Below are 18,806 nucleotides of genomic sequence, written 5' to 3'. Positions count from 1 at the left end.
AATCTACATCTTTTTGGAATCGAATTTGCAGACTTCAATACCATGATCGTCATATCGAATTTTTTATGATCGTTTAGTCATAATAGCGACTTAAATCGTTATTTTTTTTTGTTATTTGCGACATTTTCAATTAACTACATGCGAAATTACATCACTCACTAGTAGGCGGGGGATACTTTGTGACCTGAAGGCCCAATTTTCAAGTGATTATAACTTTTCTTTGAAAAGGGTTTTTAAGAAACTGTTCGATAGTTTTGTTCCTTAACTCAGCTTTGTACACAACAAATTTCGTGGAATTCTCTCTATTTTCGTTGTCCTACCAAGAATTGCAGTGGAATTTGTTTTGGAATCTTCAAAAAATAATTTCAAATTCGTGATATTCATGTCCAAAAACCCCCAAATACCAAATTTCGTCGAAATCAGAATTTCTTTCGCACCCCCCTTTAGGGATGCGCGCTTTCGTGGTGGGGATTTTGAAAAAGTTTTTGTAAAATCGGGAAGGGCATACTCGAAAACCTATACCTATAAGACGTACTAGCGGTATAACGCCAATTCTTACAAAGATACTGCGTGTAAGGTGTTTGGACTTATGCTTTTGGTGTCAGGGAATTCGTTTATGGTAACAAAAATAACCTACAGGTAAAATAAAACAAAAATATTTCAAAGTTTTAATATATAAATTTATAATAATATTTTATTTAATAAAAATACACATTGTCGTGTCGGCGCGTGATGTCGTCAAAAAGTGTGGTCTCATGCACTTCCGATTTTTGTTACTATAAATGAATTCCCTGGCCACAAAAACATAAATTTAGACACCTTGCACGACCCGGGGTGCCTAAGAAATATAATTCAAACAAAAGTCTGCCATTTTCAAAAAATTGCGACTTTTGAAGGACTTCACGTATCCGGATTACATTTCTGACGCTACCATTGGAGTCTGGAGTCCTCGGATTAAAATAATGGAAAATTGACACCCAGATCTCGTCTCTAGACGAAATTTAGTTTTTTCAAAAATTTTACAATATTAATCACCGTCGCCTCCTCTAAAATCTACCCACACGGAAAATGTCACGTGTTCTTCGGGCCAAATCATTTAAATGGTTCTAAGGAACAGCTGTACTAAGTGGCACCTTGGTATCACAAAATGCAGTATCTTGTGGCGTACCGCTAGTACCACTCTGTCTAACTCTTTTGGTTGCTGAGAAAAAAATTAAAAAAGAAACGCAAATTTCACATTTTTGAGGGTGGCTCCCAAACGAAACACGTTGGACTCTCGGTTTATTCGGAAAAAGTGCTTATTTTGACATACATAATTATCTACATGATAGTCGGGCGGTGATCTTGTTGAAACCATCTCTAAGTTATTGTTATTGAATTGAATTTTTTGGAAAAAAATTGCGCAGTTAATCAGTTATTATCATGAAGAAAACTGGAAAATTCCAAAAATATCCCGGAAAAATCGAAATTTGGCGATTTAGTTTTTAATTTTTTCTGATGTTATTTGAACAGATTCAAAAATAAACAAGCACTTTCTCATTGCCACTTTTTGAGCTCTACAAGACACCGTTGAGATTTGAGTTCTACAATACAGCGTTGAGATATTTTCAATACAATACAATTGTTTAGGAGAAATCATCAACTTTATGTTCTTACCTGGGCCGTAAAAAAGTACACACTGTATTGAGTAACATTTTTATTAAGAATATAACGATATACGGCACACAAAAAAACAAGCAAGAGGATTGTGCAATCGCGAACAACGCCCTAATCATGTGAGAATTTCCATTTTGCAGGAAATTTGGTCTGATAGGCATTCTCGAATGAATAGGGCGTTGTGCGCGAGGGCACCATCCTGTTGAAACCAACAGTTTCTAGTTTATGTTTTTTTTAGGTGGCGTATATGGTTATATTCGTAATAAAAAAAGGTTACTCAATACAATGTGTACTTTTTTACGGGCCATGTAAAAAAATAAAGTTGATGATTTCTCCTAAACGAAACGTTGTATTGAAAATCTCTCTTGTAGACCTTAAACAGTGGCAACGAGAAAGCGTTTTTATTTGTTCTATCTATTCAAATAAAATCCGAAAAAATTAAAAACGAGGTCGAAAAATTTCGGTTTTTCAAGCATATCTTAGGAAGTAATCGGAATTTTCTGGTTTTCTTTAAAGCGTGATAATAACTCTTTAAGCATTTATTATATTAGAAGAGGCGGCCTTCTGCAACTCATATTTTAATATACTATTTCAATTATTATAAAAATTAACATTAAAAAACTATTTATTCGCACCAATGACTCAATAATTTTGGCTTGAGATTCATTACAGTGGTTGCCAGTGATTTCGTTCACTGCATGTCAGGGTACAAGTCATTTACCATAATAGAAGAGTATTATGTTTAGAATATATTACGAAGCCAAAAATCGAATACTATACAGGGTATTGTATATAACAAACTATTACATTACACACTCTGCAAAAAAGTTTTCTTTGAAAAATTCGCAATTAAAATGATAAATTTCACAGATTTTAGAGAACAAATTATTCAACGAGGTAAACCCTTGGAAATTAGGATTTTTTATATGAACTGGGATAGCACTGTTTAATTTGGTAAATACGTGATGGTACGTTTTACAGTATAGCATGAGAAGTATGCAAATTGACGCAATCATAACTGACGTGCATAAATTATCACACTTCTCTTAATAGAAAAATTGTTCATTTTATATAGCGCTTTGATTAGATTTAACGGCATAATTTGCATCTAAATAAGTTATAACATACGGCGCGATACAACCCATTTCGTGATTTTGTATAATTTGTATTTATATTTCTTGGGAAATATTTAGGGGCAATTATTTATGGCATACGCTTTGTGGCATACCTATTGTGGAAGAAACGTATAAATAACTGAATATTGAGGTATATTTTCCTTTATAATACATTTGCAGAAATGAAATTTGACAAAGGTATAATTTCATACTTGACGGTCTTGTGAAATTATTAACAATCCTACTTAGAATTAGTGTCAACCGTAAATGTAGGTATATAAAATGGTGCTATACCCTAATAATGCTTACTGGTCTGCACAAAATAATTTGATTTGTAAGGGAGCGTTGACCATAATTTGAATGGCAAGCGCGTGTTAAATATTTGTAAGATACGATATTGGCATATATGTATTCCGTTCACAAAATTGTCTATAGAAAAATTATTGGCTATACTAACCCTGTATTGGAGAAGCGCGCAAATGCTCTCATCATTTTTAGACTCAGTTCACGTTCCCTAGAGTTGAACTGTAGTGACAGATTGAGAGGATGGCCGAAAACGTATTCTATTTCATCTCCATGCATTACTCCCATCCATTCGCCCCACAAAGATGTGCTGGTTCTCTGAAATAATAATGATTGCATTTAGTTGAATGTGTAGTTGGAGATATACGAGGCTACCCTAAACAAATTTATTATTAATTAATGTATTAAACGTTCTCTATAGAGTCTGTATATATATCAAACGATCAATAAGAAGTCATTCCTCTTGTAGCACGAAACATCAATACACTGAGCGGCGATTATCCATTCTTTTGAACACAGTTACCGCCGTATACGATTCCGGATTTTAATATTAAACTTGAGCTTGTCGCATTGCTAACACAATTAATATCAATAGCGAAATGCAAACTCCTTCATTAACTAATCATATTTCAATTACAGCTAAGAGTGCGTTATTCACGTTAACGATACCAATTACCTTTCCAGATTGCTACTTTACTGAAGCTGGCGTACGTGCTTAAAATAATAGTAAGAAATATCGAGGATTTGAAATGAAAAAAAAATCGGTTTCTATTGAAAATTGGTTGTACTACGTTGAAATGGATTTACAAATTGAGAGCCAACATAACAAGAATTAGGACAATGCTTGCAAGTGATACCTGAAAAAATTGTCTTAGACCTAATACAATGCGATCAAAAATGATTGGCGGTTTAGTCGCCTTTGGAATTTTTGTTTACATGGGAAATCGTATTTAACTTGAACTTCCAAATGCGACTCGACAGCCAATCATTTTTGATCGCCCGATATAATTTACTATTCATTACTGAACAAGGGCGTCCATAATAAAAAAAAGTGCATTTTTGGCAAAACATATAGTAAATGTATAGATTGGCAGAGTGGATAATTTCAATTATAATAGTTGGAATTCGGTTAATTGCAGGGAAATTGGAGCTGAATGTAATTATTCGTAGAAAGTGAAGGAATTCCGAATACTTTCCGAGATAACCGAAAATCCTTTTTATTTTCTGCTGAAGTTACTTGAATAGACTTCTGAAAACAAATGACACTTTTTCATTGCAACTTTTTCTCGCAACAAGCTGTCATGGATGGATTTGAATTCCAACCTTTCGGTGTCTTTTGGTACGATCTTAACTTTATTTTTTTAAATATTTTGAAAGGGCTTGTCATTCTGAAAGAATACGAACCCAGTCACATAGGTATGTATTGGAACAAAGAAAATATGCAACACCATTTTCTGAATTGGAATTTATTATACTACTAGATTTTCCCCGCGACTTCGTACGCTGGATTTTGTCTGATATACAGGGTGTCCCTAAAAGGTCTGTACAACGCGCTACCATGAGTTCTTGGTATCAAAATAGGACGATTTAACCCAACTTACCTCTATCCAAAAGTGCTTCGGTAAGGCGCTATCTACCGCCAAAAATTAAAAAAAAAAATCGTTATTTTTATTTTATCGGAAAATGGTTTTGCCGATTAAAATGAAATTCGGGATGTGAATGTTCTAATGTAAAAAGGGTCTTTGTGATATCATCGTTTTGATTGTAGTTGCTATGTAGGTGGTAAAATACTGACCATCCACATCTGAAGAGGTCTAAAACTTTTTAACTACTATTTTGACAGTTCTGAATTTTTAGACACTGATAGACAGTTTACTTGCAAGCATTTTTTGTCTCTTGATGAATATTGCTATCTGTGATGGTTTACGAAAAAAAAAAATTTAGGCATTATGAATGGCATGCACCATACATGCGATTGTTCCTCAAAAACCATAAGTGCAAGCAAGAAGTAGGCTATGACGATTTGGAAACCTGTGAGTATACTCCCTAACGCATTGGCGACCATTTCCACGACTGTATCCAAACACTAATAGCATATCAGTTAACTCTGCGTTACTGTATTGAAAGGCCATATTACAATTTTAACAATGAAATTTTAAGTCTTCAAGCAAAACGTAAATTGTTCAAGTTTAAGAAACAACAAACAAACGTTACGCCACTCTAAGGTTTCACAGCCATCTTCTGATTTTTTGAGGAACAATCGCATGTATGGTGCATGCCATCCATCATGCCTAAAATTTTTTTTTTCCGTAAACCATCACAGATAGCGATATTCATCAAGAGACAAAAAATGCTTGCAAGTAAACTGTCTATCAGTGTCTAAAAATTCAGAACCGTCAAAATAGTAGTTAAAAAGTTTTAGACCTCTTCAGATGTGGATGGTCAGTATTTTACCATCTACATAGCAACTACAATCAAAACGATGATATCACAAAGACCCTTTTTACATTAGACATTCACATCCCGAATTTCATTTTAATCGGCAAAACCATTATCCGATAAAATAAAAATAACGATTTTTTTTTTAAATCTTTGGCGGTAGATAGCGCCTTACCGAAGCACTTTTGGATAGAGGTAAGTTCGGTTAAATCGTCCTATTTTGATACCAAGAACCCCTGGTAGCGCGTTGTACAGACCTTTTAGGGACACCCTGTATAATAACGAAAACTCAACTTACAGAATGTAAAAATGTAAACGCATCGGTACGGTACGCGAAATAGAACAGTGCGACATCAACGAAAAAAGAAGTTAAAAAAAACCTATAATCCGATCGGGCCCAATTGTGAATCTAAACCATCCGAGGACACACAGAGACATATAAACAAAATTTCATGAAAATCCATCCAGTAGTTTTGTTAATTCATCAACAATATCTAATACTTTTATCAACTGCAATAATCATAAAATAAACAAAAAGGCGATAAAAAGGTAAAGTAATGTCTATTTGTTTTGGTCCAATTATTATGCACCTGGGCTACCACACTAGCTACTATCCTAAAGTTGACAATAAAAAAAATAATACAAAAAAATAAGGTAGCTATTAAATATGTGCAGGGTTGCATCTGGTGGCTAGGTAAGGTATGTTTGAAGGGACTCAAAGGTATTTGTATTAATCCCACGAACGATATGAGTAAATAATATAGAACGGCGGTTGTAAAACAAGCGAGTTGTAGCGAGTATCCCCAGAGCAGAATTTTTGTTGAAAATTTAACGCAAAATTTCAGGCCATTAATTTTCCCAAATTATGAAATTAGATTAAAATGATTGAAGGACACAATACATAGTGTTAATACTAAATTAATACATCGGAAACGGCACTCATTAAGACAAACAAGTTTCCTTAGTTCCAATTTTTGATTTGTTGTCCCAGTTCGAAGTTCGCGTTCATTTGATTTTCGAAAAATCGTCCTAACAAACATTTTCAAACCTTCAAAAATTTGTATTTGCACTTTCTATTATTTTTTCAAATAAAATAGCGATCGATCAAAAATTTCAAAAAACATTTTTTGTTAACCGCCCCATCGATTTTTGAAAGTAAAACATTTATAAAATCCATACATTATAGACACTACAACATTTGTGCTAAACGTTTTTTTCAATCTATCTTGCGAAGAGGGACAATTTCGATGGGGTGGTTATCAAAAAATGTTTTTTTTTAATTTTTGATCAATAGCTATTTTGTTATTTGAAAGAGTAAAAAATAATTGCTAGATAGCTGAAAGTTTTGAAAATTTTTGTTTTTTTTCAATAGTCCTTAAAGTAAGGGAGTTATGATGATTTGTCGAAAAACAAAAGAACTCCAACTTCGAACTGGGCACCAAATCAAGAACTAAGAAAAGTTGTTTGTTTTAATGAGTTCTAACTGCCGTTTTCCGGTGTAACAACTTAGTATTAACACCCTGTATATTAGTAAACGAAAACAAGTTCCTATTTCCATTACATCCAAGGAATATCATCAATTATTTCAATTTAATTCTTCAGCGAGCATCCCCTACTCCACCGCCAACATTCGCTAACCGAGTGAGTGCACTTTTTTTATGTTTTTGGTAAAGTAACTAGCTGGTCGCACCACTAGCGCTACTTAATAAATAGATGTTTTCTTTTGCAATTTGACAAAATTTTTACAAGCTTATTCCAGTGCATCGTTACTGTTGGCGTAGTTCAAAAATAAGAAATTCGGTCAAATCCCTTAAGTTTTTTACCTAACGGCGCTCGCAAAACTTATGCTAGCTAGTATTTCTTCGAACGTTAACTCTATAAAATGAGGTACTTGGAGGAGTGTGGGGGGGGGGTGTTATTTCATTCACCCATGAGATTGTTTTGTTTTAATTAATTAATTGAATAATCTTGAAAATATAAGATAAAAAATGCACATCCGTATTAAAAACAAATAAAGTTTATGATGATCTGTAACATTTTGTTTATTGTCGTCTAATTTTTGATTAGCGACCATTGCTATTGCAACGGATTCAGCTAACGAGTTTCGATTGGTACATAATTTTTATATTGATATTTTACTTCTTAGTAACTGTTCCGTCGTATCCTTTTTTGATAAATTCAAGGTCAATTTAATCGCATAATTATTCAGTATAATCAATTTTTGCTGATTAATCGAAGCATTCACCGTGATTTTTGGGTCGAATGCTGAACCGTATCGCAAGTGGAAATAATTAAACCTGTTCAAGCTCTCTAGATTTCTTTCACAAAACTTTACAATTAGACAAGACTGACTGTCTTGTCAAAAAGTTTCGATAACGGCCTGGCAACCACACACCAAACAATGAGCGGCTACGTTTCAACATCCACCCAAGAGAAAAAACAAAACAGCGACTCGCGTCCCCCATCAAAAAGGCAAAGATTAACGTCCGTCTATTATATTTAAAACAATTTCCCTTTCTTTTCATCTTTGCGGGCATTCTCCTTCTTATCAAAAACATCTGATTATCTAAACTTAATTAGCTTACGCAGTGATAACGACCCGAGATGCCACTTTTACAAAAGAATAAAATTAATCTGTTAACACTAACTGCTTTATTACAATTAGCAACGTTAAATAATTCGTAAACAAGATTCAAGTACCATGTCCAAAATTGTGTTCATTATGAATTAGCGACAACATTTAACGTCAATAATAAATGAAAATAAACAGATACAGAGTGAACCATCGTTATTATAGGTGCTTATCTTATGCCAAATAAAACGTCGACAGGACGTAGTTTACACAAAAATATACTTAGAGATTTTAAAGCCAAATTATGTACATATTTTGATATACCCAAATTCCCGCACGGAAAAATAGAGATATTGTTTACTATGGAGGAATATTTAGGAATACGAGGTATGGTTCTTAAGTAAGTACCGTTTCTAGGTATTACAAAAACCGATACACTTTTTGTAACAATTTTATTTTAACATAAAAGCGCAAATGCTCGATTCGTTCAGATGATGATACAAGCATAAAATTTTGTATGAATGCTCCTATCCGGTACTGTTTTATATAAAAATGCGGGCCACTTAAAAAATGTATTATGGTCGCCGTTTGCCAAGATGGCGGCACATATATTAACTATCATTGGTGGTAAGTATCTCTTAAATGATGATACCACCATGAAATTTGGTATGAATGCTCCTATAAGGGTATTGTTATGTATAAAAACAATGGCCACTTAAAAATCGAAGATGACTGTTTTCGAAGATGACGGCCCAGATCATGTAAACGTTAAGTACTGTTAGTGGTATGTAAAAACGGCCGCCGTTTTGAATTTGTTTAATGCAGCGTTTTCATATAAAAAAACACCCTTATAAAAACGTTCATACCACATTTTATGCTAGTACCATCATTTGAAAGATACTACTAATAGTTAATATCTGCCGCCATTATCGAAAACGGCGCCCACTTTGAATTTTTTTAATGGACATCTACAGAACGGAATGTCGGAGGGGGGTACTCTCAAAGGACGGAAACATCGTTTAGACGCGACACATCTACTGACGATGTAAAAACTTAATTGTAAATATCTCGATAACATTGGAGGAAGGTACCTATAACAAATGGAAAGTGCAATATTTCGGAGAATTTCTCTAAGGGCTTGATTCTTCTTGCATCATATAGGGTAGATTTTGAATGTGTGCCCGGTGGCCTTTTAATGTTTAAGCATAAATAACCCCTTCCCCACTAACTATCTACCACGAAAGTAAACATCGATAAATATAACATGCTACCTTATAACCCAACCATTTACTAAGCTCTTTTGGTTTAAAAAATGCTTAAGAGTTTTGCACAATTTATACTTGTATATTTTTTCCCGGATACTAACCCTTCATTGTTCGGAAAAGTTCAAACGTATTGCTTTGATGTGCGTTAACTAAATATTACAGTATCGCAGTCCACATGCTAATATACTTTTGGACAGCAGGCTGAACAGATCTTTATTTATTTATTCTGTTACGCAACATACATGGACATAAGCTGAATATTCTGACATTTTGGTCAAATGTATCTGTTTTATTTTATTTATTCATTTAATACGTATATTTGTTTATTCATTACGGTGACCCCCAAAAACAAATCAATAAGCATGTGCACAGAGGAGTAAAAATATGCCTATAAACATTATATATTTGGCCCACATCTTAAATTCTTGCAATAAGCAAAAATATTAATTCAAAGTACGATAAGTTAAAAAAATTTCCTAATTATTCAATTGACATAATAGTCCAGTAAATGCGTGTTTAAAACTGCCGCTTTCGGAACAAAATTGCGGAAGTTTTGTTATCAACGGTTTTATATGTTATCGAATGTGCTGCATCCGAATTTATTGTTTGCTGCCTTGTAGGAAGTCGGCTTCATACCGAAATACGCAAAAAATTGGAATTTTTCAGTACTTTTTTCAGTTTTTTGCTCATATCTCAAAAACATACGTTTTTTTGAAGATGGGCGCCCTATACAAAATTAAAGTAGATAAAATTTCCTACAAAATACATTATTTAGCTTTTATTTTGCGATAAGCGGTACCCGCGCTAGAGTTTGTTAAAAAACCACGATTTTTTGAATTTTTACAAAAGCGCCCAGTACCACCTCTTTCAAATCGAGGAATAAACAAGTAATCAACAAAAAACTTAATTCAACGTAGAAGAGGACCTAAGGCGCGTCTATCACTTTTCAATGTAATATTTTTTAAGTGGAAGAACAGTCACAATTTAGTATTCAGCCTGGACCTTCCACAGCTCCTGACTCTTTGTTTGGACTTTCGACGCAAAACAAAACGGAAACGTACAAATTAACTGTGGCTATGACGTCAGGTCACTCAAAGGAATGATGATCCTGGGCACATATTTCAATCATTTCGTTAGCTTTATTTTGAGTATAATGTAACTAACTAATAATTTGTAAACATATTAATGTTTTTCATACAAAACTTTGTGAGAAGATTTAATATGCCAGATATCTTTTGCGTTACAAGAGATGAAAGTGGGCGTTTTAGACGTTTGTGTGAAAATGAAAAAAAATATTGTGTTTCACTGAGTTTAACACAAAATCAAAGTGCACTAGTGCATTTTGTAGAAAATTTTGTTTGCTTTAATTTTGTGTAGAACGCGCATCTTCAAAAAACGTGTAGTTTTTAAGATATAAGTAAACAACTAAAAAAAGTGCTGCAAAATACCGATTTTTTGCGTTTTTGGCTATGAAGCCGATCTCCTATAAGGCAGGAAACCATAAATTTAGATTCAGCACCCTCGAAAACATATAAAACTGTTGAGAAAAAAACTTCCGCAATTTTGTTTTGGAAAAATCACCATTTGACTGGGCTATAAAGTATATCAAACCAGGCTCCTTTCATTCTGATGATCAAAACGCAGTTTTGTGTCAGTAATAAAACAATCTGTATTTTAATAATTTACTTTTACGGACAGAGAAATGCATGCATGATATTTATCAGACTGATATTTAGTTACTCATTTTTTTTGCGAGCTATATGGAGGCCCCTAGCTATACTTTACATATCTATACACAATGCCGTTTAAAATCATGCCTGAAAAATATAATTTATTTTTCAGTTCTATTTGTTTGAAATTGGTTGATTGTGCTTTGAAAGACTTTCATATTTCCAAACTTTGCACAATAAACGTTATTCATAAAATAAACGTTTTTTGTACTTCCAAATAACGTGTTTTCTCATTCATTTGACAGACTAAAATGTCACCTTTCCTCCCTCAGGGATTAAAAGTAGATAAGGGACGAAAAGTGACAGGAAACAATAAAACGTCAAAAAACCATTTAATAATTAATCAATGTACTTCCAAATGTACCTACATTCCGATTCGTGTATCATATTTTAGAATTTAATGATTGTTTTTCACATATTGTTTTGGATTTGGGAAGTTAAAGTTGCCCCATCGGTTATTCAGCAGATTTTGCATATATTTCTGCCCAGTTGTTTTGTAAAAACTCTTAAATTTAAAATTATATTTATTATTATACATTATAACAGTCGTCAAATTACAAGTTATCTATTAATGACGTTATTTATAGTTTCCTCAATTATTTCGTCATTATTTTCTGTGTTGGAAATTTCATCTTCTTGGATTACCTCTACGTTATCTTTCGTTTCTGCTTCATCGCCCATTGCGTCCACATTATTTTCGTCGACATAGTTCTCGAATTCTTCATTTCATTCATTTCATTTATTTATTCGTTGTTGCTTTACCTTATAGTAGGTGGCAACACCATGTCCCTAATACATTCATCTATTAGAAATACAAATCTTCGTAGTCATTTTTAAAATACATGTATACCTAGCTACACTCAGGAGCAAGTTGCCATTACCACTTGTATTATGAATGAAACAAAACTTAAATTTGGGTATAACGTTATCCCCCCCCCCCCCCACACACACAAATAAACTACTAATTCCAACAGGAAAGTATTTTAAATTCAATGGTATAACAATACCAATATATTGCAACAGGATATGACACAATTATCTAATATAGACGAAATTAGGGGTAACTAGCATGTTCAATATATAAATAATAATTAGATACAACAGAAGTCCATCCCCAGAATGAAAAACCTCTTTAAATTAAGAATTAATGAGTGCATTTTAATCCACAATAATACAATTACAAAATACATGTACTTGCAACACACTTATTGGAGATCCGGTATGCACCCACAACACCGATTCTTGTTTTGCTAGATGATCCCAGTCATCAGGTTTTGCCCCCCTGATAATTTTTGATAATATGTATATCGATATCTTGTTTTTAACATCCCAATTTTTCTGCCAAACCTTGCCTGATAAGTGTCTGGTTCTGGTGTCAGGAGCCTGGAAATCAACCTTGCGAGTGGTTTGTTCATCCCCAACTATTCGAGCAAAATTTTGACAAATATTACCTCTCATATGTGCACTTTCCTTATAATAACTGAAGCTTTAATTTTTCCATCTGTCAACGCCACCTTTGCAGTTCTCTCTATTCTCTCCTGTGTTTTTGTTCAAAAAGGATAATTTTTAGACCTGTACCCTCCTTGGTCTAATGTATAATAAAAATGTTTACACTCAAACCGCTATCAAAAGTACGAGTCTTACTCGGGGCATCTATAAATGCTGAAACTGTTTTTCAGTTAAAAATTGTGTTTCATCAATGTTTTAATGGCTACACGTATACTACAAGATGCATGAATAGTACTGGTAATGGAACAAATAATTCTCATAACTCTTAATAAAATGTAAACGTCTTTTGGAGGAGGGAAAGGGGCACATAATTATCGTAACCTACGACCTACGGCTAATCTGTCACCCCCTGGACCTAACCCCCCCCCCCCCCCAGGAATACAAAAACCTTAATTACAACATTTCTTTCAAATTACGACGTTCAATCAAGGCGGTCAATTAGAGGTGTTAAATCTTTAAATTTTTGACAGGTACAAATTTTAGTAATAGACTAGAAAGTGATGAGTACCAACTAAAGTGACAGTGAAAACCCCTAAATATTATAGAATTTAAGGTACAAGAACTTTACGATTACAAAAACGGACTGTCTTTCCAAAAACAACTTCGATTACGGCAAATTACCATACACTATTCAAAACGTCCAACAAAAAGCAACGTTTCACGCCCGTCTCGATTATTTAACCCTCTTCCCTTCAAAACCAAACTCCTCTATTCTTTTATCAAAATTAACGCGCGCCTTTGAATAACTGAATACCTGTCTTTCTTCGGCGCAAAGAAACATCTGTCTATCTTGAAGTTAATTAGTTTTACGCTGCGATAACGAACTCTTATCGCACTAACCGGGAATAAACTTTAACATCGCGCAATTACTTCCAAACGACTAAACTTAATCACTTAACACGTATTCAACTTTACAATTACAAATCGAAATAAACAGAGCAATTATTTAACCAAAAATCAAACATCATAAAATAAATAATTCTATATTAAAACAACATCGATTTCAAATTTATATGATCGAAATTCATGGTAAATCTAAATTAACGTCCACATTTACGCTAGAGAAAAAATTGAAATTCACATCATACACGGTGACCTATCGTTATTATAGGTGCTGATCCCAAAGAAGACGTCCACATGACGCTTGGAACCCTCGATGTGTTTTTTACAGTAAATTCATGTATACCCCAAACATAGGTTACGATTATAAACTTTTTTTCAAATGGAAACACATACAATTCGAGGTATGTTTCATGTACAGGGTGGTTCAAATGGGATTTGGGATTTCCGCAACAGTGAGAGATGCAGCGTACTGTTTTGTGTCTTATTTCAAAGCAATTTTTATATATGAATAAGTGATTTCACCTAAAAGAAATTTTAATCTTTAAACTTCCCTTGTAATAATCGTGAGGAAGCCAGGTCTATTCGGAACACTAGGTCCCTTCTGTGATTTCCTTTACTTATTTCAAATTAATTTTTATGCACGAATTGCGACCTAATTTAGTTTGGAGTTTTAGATTAAAGGTGAATATTATTAATATTAGCTGTTCATTAAATCGCATCCACTGCTTTATTACATTGAAGAAATTTGACACGTAAGCGGATGATAGAGAAAGGAAATCATATACCACGTACATTTTTTTTTCATAAAATCGCAGTTCAGGAAATACATTTCCTTTCTACAAAAATAAACAGTAGTTATTAGTTGAAAATGTGCCCGTTTATTGGGATCTCCGTATGTGATAGATGCAGTGTTAAATAACGGCAAAGTTGTTCCTTTTTGAGACTCAAAAATGCATTTGAAATTTTTGAAATTTTTGAAATTTTTGATAATAACTGAGATATCACCGAAAAACTGAAAATGACAAATTTCGTTTTCACTTTCTCCAGATTAAACGGTCGGAAATGGACGATTCCCGTTAGCACCTTCTATGGGCACTTTTTTTCGGAGAATCTGAATCTGAATTTCAATAACACGCTAGATGCAGAAGCTACAGGCTATTACACTTTCTTATTTCTTATGGACGCCATATTGAACTTTTACGGACTGAGATAGAGAACAAAAAAAGAAACACACACTCTATACTTCCACATAAATTTACAAGACAAATTTCAAAATGTTTGCTCAACAAAATATCCACGGATAACTACATCTTGATCAATCAAGATGGCGATGATGGCAATGCATTCAAATGAATCTCTTGTTTTGTCCTCTATCTAATTCCGTAAAAGTTCAATATGGCGTCCATAAGAAATAAGAAAGTGTAGTAGCGCAGTCGCAGTATATAAGGAAAGGTGCTTGCTATTCGGAATTGTCAATTTCACGCTTGTGTATAAATTATTTTCTCTGTACAGGGTGGCTAAATTTGGTTGTTAGTATGGGGTAACTCTTAAACTATACGTGTTCTTTACAAAACTATATATATTACGACGGTAATTTTGAATGAATTTTTTCTAGACTAGTGATTACTCTGGCTGTTTGAAGACAAATGCCGCCTACTAAAAATAATGTAATTCAAGCCATAATTCCGCAATCTTAACGCCGAGTTTAATTAAAAAATACAAATCCATACATAATCACTGCGCAAAAAATTACACATATTTCATTGACTCCAAAACTTTAAGATTTGTTGCAGCTAAAAGATTCTACTTTACTTATTTCTGCGGGAAATTCGAAAAATCCAAAATAAGCTTTCGCCACATTCTTAAAAAAAAAGTTGTTTTGAAGATATATTTAGTGTTCCAGACAAAATTATCACCCTGTATGAATGTCAATAACTATCTATAGGTAAAAATGATCGCCAGCCCTATAGTTATGAGCTGTTTAATAGTAAGTACAGTTTAGGTTTTTTGTCCATTATGGTAATATCTTATTAATACAAATCAAAAACGTTCATCTTGTAAATGACACGAATAAGAATCCTTTTCAATCATGAATACTAAGGTATCCCTTTCGGTGTTAACGTAAACCTAAATCTAAAAAGCAGAAGCGTTAAATTGTTTATACTTTCCCTGTACTTTTATTGAAACCAAAATTTATTCAACGAAAATTACTTTTAGATTTTTTAAATAAAGATTAAGACCATACGCTTTTCAATTTTGTTACGCTGCTTAACGAAAAAAATATCTCCTTTATCCGATAAAACATTTACCGAAGTAGAAAAATTCTAGACTGACAAATCAATAATATCACGGTTCACGTGATGAAGGACATGTTCGAATACAAAGTTGTGATGATGAAAGTTTTGATTTTATATATCTCCCAAAACCCCTTTTCTCTATTTAGTTAGTTTCACGCAAGTCTTTCAAAGAGATTTCCTCCAGACGTTGTGAATTTATAATAAACTAGGAATATTGTTTATTTTTTAACAAAATGCTAGTATAAGTAGTTGTAAATGAAGCTATTCAGGATAATTGAAGGGTGGCTAATTAAGAAGTAGGTAATGATTTATTTTTTACATAGAAAACGAAGTTACACAATTGTTAGCTTATTAGTACATTCAATTAGTTGGCAAAAGACACTAATTCGCGAAAATTGAAGTACCGACAAGGTGTTATTTTATAGCGTAATTATAGTAATCCACTGGTTGTTTCTTTGGTTAGTTGAGTAATCATATAGGTACACCCTATGTAATATGTATCTCTAAATTCGCCTTTCCACTACTTTATAAAGATGTATAATATTAACTTGAAAAAAACCGATGATGGCCAACTGAGTTGTAACGGAATAAATTATGTCTAAAGAGAAGTTCCGAGGCTCATGTCTTTTAGACACTAAATGCGCTCTTATCCATATCGCTTATTTATAAAAAATTTCCGCGACTAGTGTTAAACATTTAGTCTTAATAAGCTGCTCCAAATACCAAATTAAATTTTCGCATTGAAAAGGTCGTAAAATTTTTGTTCTCGTATTGCGAATTCTACTTTGAATTAACAATTCAGAAAGGTCAGAAGGGTGTAAATTATTTTCTATTAATAAACCAATGGAAATAGTCCTTAAAATTTCATTTAGCCATATGGGTACGTATTTTTCTGCTGGCTATTGGACTATGTCCTAAATTATTTGAATTTGTACTCCATCTACTGTCTGCTTTTGTTTGAAAAGCAGAGGTTCCTAAATACAGAGAAAAGGAAATAGACGACTTTGGTGTGTAGGTAATTTCTGGGGTAATCTTCAGTTGTGTATGTTGCGACATAAGTAGTAATCCAGTTACGTGCTTGACGGTTGGTAATGGTAATTCCCATTTAAACCCTTTCATTCCTCGTCAAAACAATGGGCACACATACGAAAAAGTAGTGAGTACATGAAAAATCGGAAAAAAAATCTTATTCTGAAAAGTCATTGAATTAAAAATAAGTGTCTACATTCTTTGCCTACCGAAATACCTTTTACACCATTACTTTATTTTAATGTCCGCACACCAGGACCGCCCTCATTTTGTATCTAAAAAGCATTCCATTCCATTGTTTTCAAATTTATTTAATCGGTTACCCAGGGGTAATCGATATTGTCCTATAAACTCGGAAGATTGAGTACAAGGTCAATAAAAACCGCTCGTTTGAATTTATATGACAGAGATAAACCGAAATGTGTTTAAGCAATTTTGTTGCATTTTCATTTACTTTCCAATAAATATGCCATAAATATAAGAAAGCCTGCGTTTTTATAGTGAAGTGGCTTGAATAATTTATTTGTCTTGCGGAGACTTAATATTGTGATTAATGACATGTAAATGAAATGGTAAATAGGAAGTGGTAAAAATAAGTGAATGTCTAAAACTTTAACAATAGTTCAATAATTTAATGAAGACATTTGTCGAGACATTTGGTGACAATAAGATAGGGTGGTAGGTGGTTGTAAAACGTAGAAATCATTAAAATCACTTATTAGGTTTAGTAACTTTGTCGTTTACTTCGTCATGATGCAAATAGTAATATCAAGAGATTGCGCGTAAATTCACCTTAAAAGAATTCGCCCCCAAGAAAATCCGCCTCTGGAGAAATTATTCGGGACAAATTCAGCCCCAGAAATGTACACCCTCGCGAAATTATCTCTAATCGTAATTTAGGATTAAGAAACCTAGAGCTCCATGGAATCGTACCTCCAAATAACTGCAATGTACTAAATTCTACCGTTTCCATCTATTTTTGTGACTATTTTAGTGTTTTGTACTTACCGGCAAAGCAACTAGCAATGTCCTGGTATATTTATTTATATATATTATATTATATATATTATGGTATATATATTTTTTTTATATATTTATATATATTTGGTAAAATATCCACAAAAGCGCGTGCGCTAAATTCGATCTCGTAAACACGCCCCGATAAATTCTCCCTAAAAATTCGCCCCCCTCCCGCCTCCCCCGTCCCAGGGAATTTACGGTGGAGAAACAAAGACTTCAAGGGATCGAGTCTACTGTCAAAATAACTCTATGTATGACTACAATTCTTATTATACTGATTACAAGGGATTTTGGTAAGTCTAGAAGGAGCACCACTTCATTGTTCATTATAAAACGTGTGTGTGCACAAATATCTTAATTTTTAAAGCAATGGAGTTCAGTTTTACTTTTCCCTTACCACAAAAATATGTATGTCCTTGATTCACTCTCAGTATTTCAAGAGTTTTGTGTGTGTCATTGAGCGAGACGGTTAAAGTATCTCTTTATCGTATTATATAATAAATAACTATTATTTATTTTAAGTCTTTGTTCCAAAGACAAAGATGGCTAGCTTCCCTTTATCCTCGTGTATAATACAAAACTTTATTTTATAGCAGAAGCGTTATAAATCACTGTAAATAAGCTTGTGGCAATTTAAAATTTAATTTAGACGTCGCGGTCGTTTCCTTAGAGCTTCAGCATTGTCATATGTAATGAACGGCATTTTATATCGTACTGCGCGTCTCATTTGAAGTGAGAATGAGAGATATCATTAGAATGCACAATCATCTATTTCACTTTATCTATCCTTGCGGTTATAGTGATCACTTTAATTACCCTTACAGTTTAAAGAGCGTCTTAGTTAACTCATTCAAACCTATATAATATAAATAAATGAATTCGATGTCACGTCATTATTTTCTAATATTGTAGTAATATTATACAAAAATACTCCCTCCATGCGGGCGGAGAAGATTCCGCCTTTGGAATACTCGCTCGCCAGCAAAACTTTTCAAAGGAAAAGCTCGATTCCCAAGGATCGAGGCTAC

The 18,806-nt window shown here is 33.4% G+C and overlaps 1 protein-coding gene across 1 annotated transcript in view; it reads right to left on the bottom strand.

Moving 5' to 3' along the window:
- The window catches only part of LOC116163893 (acetylcholinesterase-like), an 82,141-nt gene that overhangs the window by 42,943 nt on the left and 20,392 nt on the right, over positions 1 to 18,806 (bottom strand). Inside the window, exon 4 of the mRNA XM_031478024.1 lies at positions 3,229 to 3,392. Within this exon, the coding sequence (XP_031333884.1) occupies positions 3,229 to 3,392 (164 nt within the window). The remainder of the gene's footprint in view (positions 1 to 3,228; positions 3,393 to 18,806) is intronic.

The sequence above is a fragment of the Photinus pyralis genome, unplaced genomic scaffold (assembly GCF_008802855.1).
Source record: "Photinus pyralis isolate 1611_PpyrPB1 unplaced genomic scaffold, Ppyr1.3 Ppyr1.4_LG2, whole genome shotgun sequence".
Classification (NCBI taxonomy): Eukaryota; Metazoa; Arthropoda; class Insecta; order Coleoptera; family Lampyridae; genus Photinus; species Photinus pyralis.
This window is presented reverse-complemented; position numbering and strand designations above follow the sequence as displayed.